Source organism: Centrocercus urophasianus, unplaced genomic scaffold (genome assembly GCF_019232065.1).
Source record: "Centrocercus urophasianus isolate 14NV4802_14NV808 unplaced genomic scaffold, USGS_Curo_1.0 seq_359, whole genome shotgun sequence".
Taxonomy (NCBI): Eukaryota; Metazoa; Chordata; class Aves; order Galliformes; family Phasianidae; genus Centrocercus; species Centrocercus urophasianus.
The window spans coordinates 126,714-133,620 of record NW_024884932.1 but is presented as its reverse complement, the minus strand read 5'-3'; the positions used below and the strand labels follow the sequence as shown (position 1 = coordinate 133,620).

At 50.9% G+C, this 6,907-nt stretch overlaps 1 protein-coding gene across 5 annotated transcripts in view; it reads right to left on the bottom strand.

Annotated features, from left to right (window-relative positions):
• Positions 1-31: 31 nt before the first annotated feature.
• Positions 32-6,907, bottom strand: part of SCRIB (scribble planar cell polarity protein) — a 74,040-nt gene continuing 67,164 nt past the window's right edge. For 3 of the 5 annotated variants that reach the window (XM_042831278.1, XM_042831279.1, XM_042831280.1), the window contains one exon: positions 33-1,784. In XM_042831278.1, the coding sequence (XP_042687212.1) occupies positions 1,638-1,784 (147 nt within the window). In that variant the 3' untranslated portion in view covers positions 33-1,637. Of the gene's footprint in view, positions 1,785-6,907 lie in introns of all 5 variants that reach the window. The other 2 variants (XM_042831281.1, XM_042831282.1) reach the window with 2 other exon arrangements.

Sequence of the window (6,907 nt, the reverse complement as noted above, 5' to 3'; positions counted from 1 at the left end):
TGCTGCATGCCATTCTTCCTCCCCAGATGCAAGACTCTACACTTGCTTTTGTAATAAACCAGCAATCTCACAGTGAGGGTTGGCACACATTGGAGCTGCTGCCTGGAAAGATGTGGGCTCTCCCTCCCTGGAGGTGTTCAGAATTTGGTGACCAGACCCCTGACCTGTGCACTTTTTTCATCCAAAAGCTGAGCTCAAGGGTGAAGTAAGTGAATATCTAGATCTCTGTCCATTGCAGAACGAGGAGTACCATCCTCACCCCAAGAATACCTCTAGATGGGAAGGACCCTAAACTCAAAGAAAGCTGGCATTTGTTGTCAAAGGAAAACTTACAGGCAAAGAGCCCAAAATACACCTCTGAGTGTACATCTGCTGCCAGAAAAGCAAACGGATGGAGCTGGAAGAGAATGCACTGACACTGCATTACCGTAACGAACAGTACCTTCCCTCAGTCTTCCTGTGCCCCTGGAGCTCACTTGATTTTAAGGATCTAGGAACTGAAGGAGATGCAAGACAGCATAAGGAAGCAATAGAAGATGGACTGAACTACTGCTCACGACAGCTCCAGCGTTCTATCCACTGCTCCCAGCCATATGCTTTTGACTCTTGTTCTTGACTCTTACTACTGTCAGTGTTAACGGTCACCTCACCCCAAGATGATGCAATTCACCTCAGTGAGCTGGTTCCAAATTAACTGAGCAAAAAAGGCAGTTCACTTTTGTCAAGCTCAGATTGCTGGAATGGCTCAACCAAAGACCAGGTCACTGCCAGAGCTGTTCGGTCCCAACAGCTGCAGAGCAGCCACACTCCCAATGGATGCAAATAACTGAGGACAGAGCACACAGCACAATTTTCACTTCATTACAGCTCACAATGCAATCCCATAATGTCCGCGAAGGGAAAATGTCAACGTCCACTTCAGAGTATTTCATTTCAAAAGGCTCACCTGCTTTGTGAAACCCACTGCCATAGAGCGAACACTGACATCTAAAACTTCACGAGATTTTAAATAAAGGATCACAGTTTGCACGTGTAATAAGAAGAGCCAGTGAGAATAGGGAACGCTGACGAAAATAAACCAGAAGTTACAAGAAAATTGAAAGATAAAAATCAAAAATTCAGAGAGAAAGGCGGCTTAAGTCTTCCAGAAAATCAGTCCCTCGGGGGAGGTGAGCCCATAAGTGTGTGCACAGCTCCTTTGGTTCTCTTCTGAAGAGCCCGTGTGAGCTGCTGGCACAGCCAGCAACAGAACAGGGGGCAGAGGGGGAGGCCGAGCAGCAGTGGTTCACACAGCTGAGGTTTCTGCAAACCTTCACTTCCCCACTTCTTCTGACGTGCAGAATTCAACGCAGTCTGCATGAGGCACTGGTGAAGCCATTCTCAAAACAGGCAACGACCGCTTCGTAGTCATCTTAGGTACTCCCCTGCTCGTTAATTACTCTGATAATTAAATTAACCCTTAGAGCAGTAGCTCTCCACTGAGTTTATGACCAGCTAATTAAATTCTGGGTCTCAGAAACATTTTGAAAGAGAAGAGCTCCTTCCCTTGTTCTCCAGTTGCATCCTAGAAGGGATTTCTCCACCACAAAGGTATCACTCTCAAATACAGGAATGGCTCTCAAATAAAGGAATTATCCTCAGCTCCCTCTGCCTTGCTGCCCAGTTCTGCCCTGGAAGCACACCTGCCTTCTCCCCATTGCCTGCCTTACGTGCAGCCTCACCTGCTGGTTACTGGGAGAATAGGGGGTTTCTCGCCTCGAATTTCCTGTCCCCGACTCAGGAACCTGCAAGAGAGGAGACAAAGCTCGAGAATTACTGTGCAGCAGCAACTTCCACACTCTGATATCCACCCTGAGGGCAACTATGGACCACTTCACCACAAGAAAGCAGAGTTAGCGTTGGCCTAACGGCAGGCATCATATTGCAAAAAGCACTGGAAACAGCAAGAGAACTGTATGAAACATCAGAGCTCAGATCGCATCCGAACATCCTGCACAGCCAACGACACCGGGTTAAGACTTCTGCCTTGCAAGGATTTCTGGGAATCCTCTCCCAAAAATCGAGAGAAACTTCATGTCTTGAAGCAACAAAAGCCACTCGTAACCAAAAGGAGACTCTTTCACAGCCACATCCATTGCAGCTGGCCTGCAGCTGCAGAGCAGGGCAGAGCACAGGAAGGACAAAGCTCTCACCCCTTCTGCAGGAACCCCCACAGCAGCATCACAAGGGCAGAGTCCCAGTAGCTGTCGTGCTGGTTAAGGAACACTACTAAAAACCATTTTAGATGCCTAAAAGTGGAAATGGGTCCTTCGAGATTTCAACAGTTCTTGAAGCAAATCTTTGGGTTTTGCAATTATTATTGTTACTCATGCAGTAGTGAATCCTGTTAATGAAACTCAGGTCAGCTGTGGGCAACGGTATATATTTCCATATACCAAGCCAGGGGATGGAACCTAAAGCTTATACTGGAGAAAATATCTGATCCTTCCTCTCACCACAGTGACAGCACACGGCAGTCTCAAACCCATCACTTCCATGGCACCACTGCAGTGCTCCTGCTCTGTTTGGCTCCGTCATCCTCTGCCCAAAGCCTCCACGTGCTGTTCATCCACCCACCGAGGAGGGTGCTGCTCTGCAAAGAACTCATCCTACAAAGAAAACCCTTCAGCTCCCTGGCCCACCTGACACAGCTCTGCTGCCAGCACACAGGAGAATAGATGATGGGGAGCAGTCTTTTTACGACAGCACTGTGGAATCAGATTAGCTTAAGCTAACTGTGACAGCCACCTCCTGACTGATGATCGCTGGATGTGGATTAATCCACCTTTTCTTTTCCACTAACTATAAATCTGGATATGTATCAATTCAAAGCACAAACTTTGACTTTTAATACACTGAGAGGTTGCAGACGTTCTGTCAGATGCCTTGCTCTATTTTCAAATGCCTACACATGTGGAAAAGTCAAACTGCCACCACAGAACTGGGCTACGACCACCTAAGACAACTACAGCTGGCTGATCAGCCTTGTTTCCTCCCATCGCTGTATCTGTGGCAGGAGGGTGCTGTCTGCATGCGGTTCTTCGGCTTCTCTTGCTGTCCAGATCCCCAAAAAGGCCAAGATGAAGAGGAGAGCAGTGCTCACCCACAACACCTTTGGGCTGAGTCCTCCCGGCAATGTTGTGGGTTACAGGAACTTAAATGCAAGCAGATTCCCCACAGCAAGAAGGGATGTTCTCTCCTGAAATCTAGAAGTCTGATACACTGCAAGCAGTCCTTCAAGGAACAGCACGCCCTTGTGCTGGAAGTTAGCTACCTCAGCTACACTCTTTGCTTGCAGAGGTCTAAAACATCCGAGCTTGCTGGAGCCCACAGACACACGTGACACCATCTCACCGCAGCTCTCTGCTCCCCCAGAACACTGGAACACAGGAACACTGCTGCTCCTGCAGGCTGCCCATGATGAGAGGAGGTCCTCCCCAGCCCCACGTCTCGGCCTCCTGACGGAGGGCGCATGCACAGCCGGTATGTTAGTGCTGGAGGACGACCACAGTCAGACAGCACACACACATCACGTGCGTTAGGTGGGAACAGCCCAGGCCTCGTGCTGCCTTTGCACGCCCCGTGGTTTAGTAGGAGCTGCGTGGCTCCTGTGTGACCGCATGCTGCACGCCGTAAGAGCGCTTGCCTTGGAGTAAAGGTTGGTCTTCAGCACTCCCTCCCTGCCATAGCCCAGCGGGGGGCCCCCCAGGCAGGCCTTGCCCGCCGCCTTCCCCCTCCGGTTGGCCACCACGAAGGGGTTCTCGCTGAAGAGGATGGGCTGGGAGTCGATCATGCACTCTTGCTCTGGTGCCTCTGGCTCCCGGGGAGGGGAGCAATGGTTGGGATCCCGTTCGTCTACAGGGGGCTTTTCTGCCCCGCACGTGCGCCGGCAGGGCGACGCGGGGTCCTGGGGAGGGCCAGGCTCACATCTGGTGGTCAGGGATGCTGCTGCTGCTGCTGCTGCTGCTGGGGAGCAGTCCTGGCCGTCCTGTGCCACCGGCAAGGACAGCATAGTGCGGTCAGTCCCCGTGCCGGAGGTGGCCCTATCACAATGAACGGGCTGTGAGGAAACAGAAGTGTCAGAAAGACATGAAGAGAGCAGGGAAAAGGAGAGGAAGAGAAAACACAGAGCTGGAGGACAGGGGAGAGAGGAACTCCAGTAGTAATGCCCACAGCACCATTCCACCTTCTACTCCATCGCCAGTCCTGTGAGCCCTAGTGCTGCTTGTAAGAGAGGACCTTGCTGTCACACACGATCCACACACTGAGTTATCAGCAGGCTCACGCACACTCCCTGCATTTTTCCAGCTCTCATTTACACTCCTATTTGCATTTCAGCAACTCTGCTGCTCTCCAACAAAAGCAACTCCAAGAGCAGCACATGGCCTTCCCCCTCCCGCAGCATTCTCAGCTCCACCACCACACACACTGCCAAACACCATCTGTCTCACCCCAGCTTACTTCCACGTACCCCCAGCACACACAATAACATAAATCTCTCCTCTTGCTCCACTGAGCTCCCACACAGTCACGCCACATCCCTGTTCTCCATGCAGATCCGTCCCATCTGCACGCACACGCTCGCTGTTCTGCGGGCCCATTTCATCGCTACGCACTCGCGCAGCAGTAACGGCTAAGCAGGGGGTAACAGCACAGATCCCTTCACACGCTCGTTCTGCACGGAACCCATCCCAGACGAAGCACTGACCTTTTCTCCTTTAGTACCATAAAAGAGTGTTTGTTACCCCACCGAAGCCTTCAGCAGCGAAGTGGGGATAATGGGAGAACAATGCTGCAGCCTCCTCCTCCCAGCTGCCGGCGGCGCAGCAGAAAGACCCTTTCAGCTCAGAGCACATTCCCCAGTTCCTGTGTCACGGCAGCGCTCACCAAAATAGCTCTGGTGGCCGGGTGGGCTGCTGGCTTACAATGGCAGCTGAGAGGCTCAGGAATTCCTGCTGCCCTCCCCCAGCCCTCACCCCCACCCCAACCCAACGCAGCGGATGGCAGAGCTGCTGCTCAGATCCTATTTCTACAGACACTGAAGTCTGTGCTACCCCCAGAAATCTTGCTACTGGACTGTATCCCTTCCCAATGCAAAAGGCTCCTATCAAAAAAATCCCCCTCCTCCCCACCAAAATCCAACATCCTTTTCCCAAGAGTACCATAAAGTATCCTAATACAAACTTACATTAGGCTAAAAGTGCTTTCAGGAATGTTGCCCATTTGTGGATGCACTCATTAGAAGAATGACAGCAGTCCTCCAGCATGAGGTGGGTTTGCCACCCAGCAGCCGTGTCACCCTGACACTGCTTTTCCTTGCCAAGCAGACAGCAGAGATTATCACTCATTCCAAGTGATCCCACAGCACCAAAGCTCACTTTGCTCACGCAGACGGTAAAAAAGTAAATGCTGCTTTTAGGGCACTGTGGAGATGGGCATCTGCCCAAGGCTGCACAAGGGCTGGTGGAGCTCAAAGTCCCGTTCTGATGATGGACATGACTGGAGCTGAGCTTCACCCACTCCTCGCATTCATCTCCATCACTACTGCATGCGTCCCGGTGCAGGATGCCCTTCTCCATCAGCTCCGCATGGATTATTTTTATCAGACGAGCAACAATTTCTATTTTGGGGAGTCAACAATTCTGGCAATGCAGTGTGCTTTTCCCAGCCTTGCTCTGTCACTCTACACTCCAGCACAGAGAACAGGAATATTTCACTTTGCGCTCTCCGAGCAAATACAGAAGAAATGCATTTGCAGTTTTGACCCATCGCTTTGCCTCAGATGCTAACACAAATCTAATCTGAAAATGAACTTGTGTAACAGAGAGAGAACTAGAGGGAATGGCTTCAAGCTGCGCCAGGGGAGATTCAGGCTGGATGGTAGGAAATACTGCTTTTGTGAAAGAGTGGCCAGGCACTGCAATGGGCTGCCCAGGGAGTGGTGGAGTCACCGACCTGAAGGTGTTCAAGGGACGTTTGGATTTTGTGTAGAGGGACGTGGTTTAGTGGGAACTATTGGTGATGGGGGGATGGTTGGACAGGATGATCTGGAAGGTCTGTTCCAACCTTGGTGATTCTGTGATCAGCTACAGAGAGAGAACCATTGGCCAGGAATCGAAAGCTTCAGACTGGAAAGCACAGATTAATTAACCAACAGCGGTGACCTGTTACTGATGGACGTAAAGTCAGCTTCTTTTCTATGGTCCAGAAAGCAAAACGAGACTTTAAGTGTTTTGCTGTGGCTTGGCACAGTCATTCATGGGTACAGTTTCCAAGCCTGTAATATCCAGAAAAATGATAGACTATAACACAGCACCTTTGCTACTGTGATGGTGTTATCCTGACTTCTGAATGCAGTACTGCAAACACTGCAGTGCTGTGAAGCTGCCACTGCAGAGGGCATCACTGAGAGGAGCCCTTTCATGCAGCCTTCCACAAAAGCCCTTCAGCTGCACAAACTGCACAAACACAGTTTTGCACGGCAAAAGCCTTCAGGACTCCTACTTACAGAACAACCTGCACAGCAGTACAGATCAACCCAAGACAGACAAACATCTGCCCCTTCTCTGGACATTGCTCTTGGGGCATCCCCAGGAGAAATTCCACTGCAACCTACAGCAGAGTCATGACAGAGATTGACCCTTAGCATACATCCTTCTGCTCAGCAGTGTGGAGAGTGGCTCTGCACGGCCTTGAAAGGCGTTACACAGCAGCAGAAGACATGCAAGACAGCTCAGAGGAGAAAGTGCTCGGTGTGAGAGCTGCCAAAGCACAGACAGAAACAGGGTAATACTGTGGGAATGGGGCAATAGCATCAGCCATCTTAATTCAGGCATGCTGTTTGCAGAGAGACAACCTGCTGATTGAG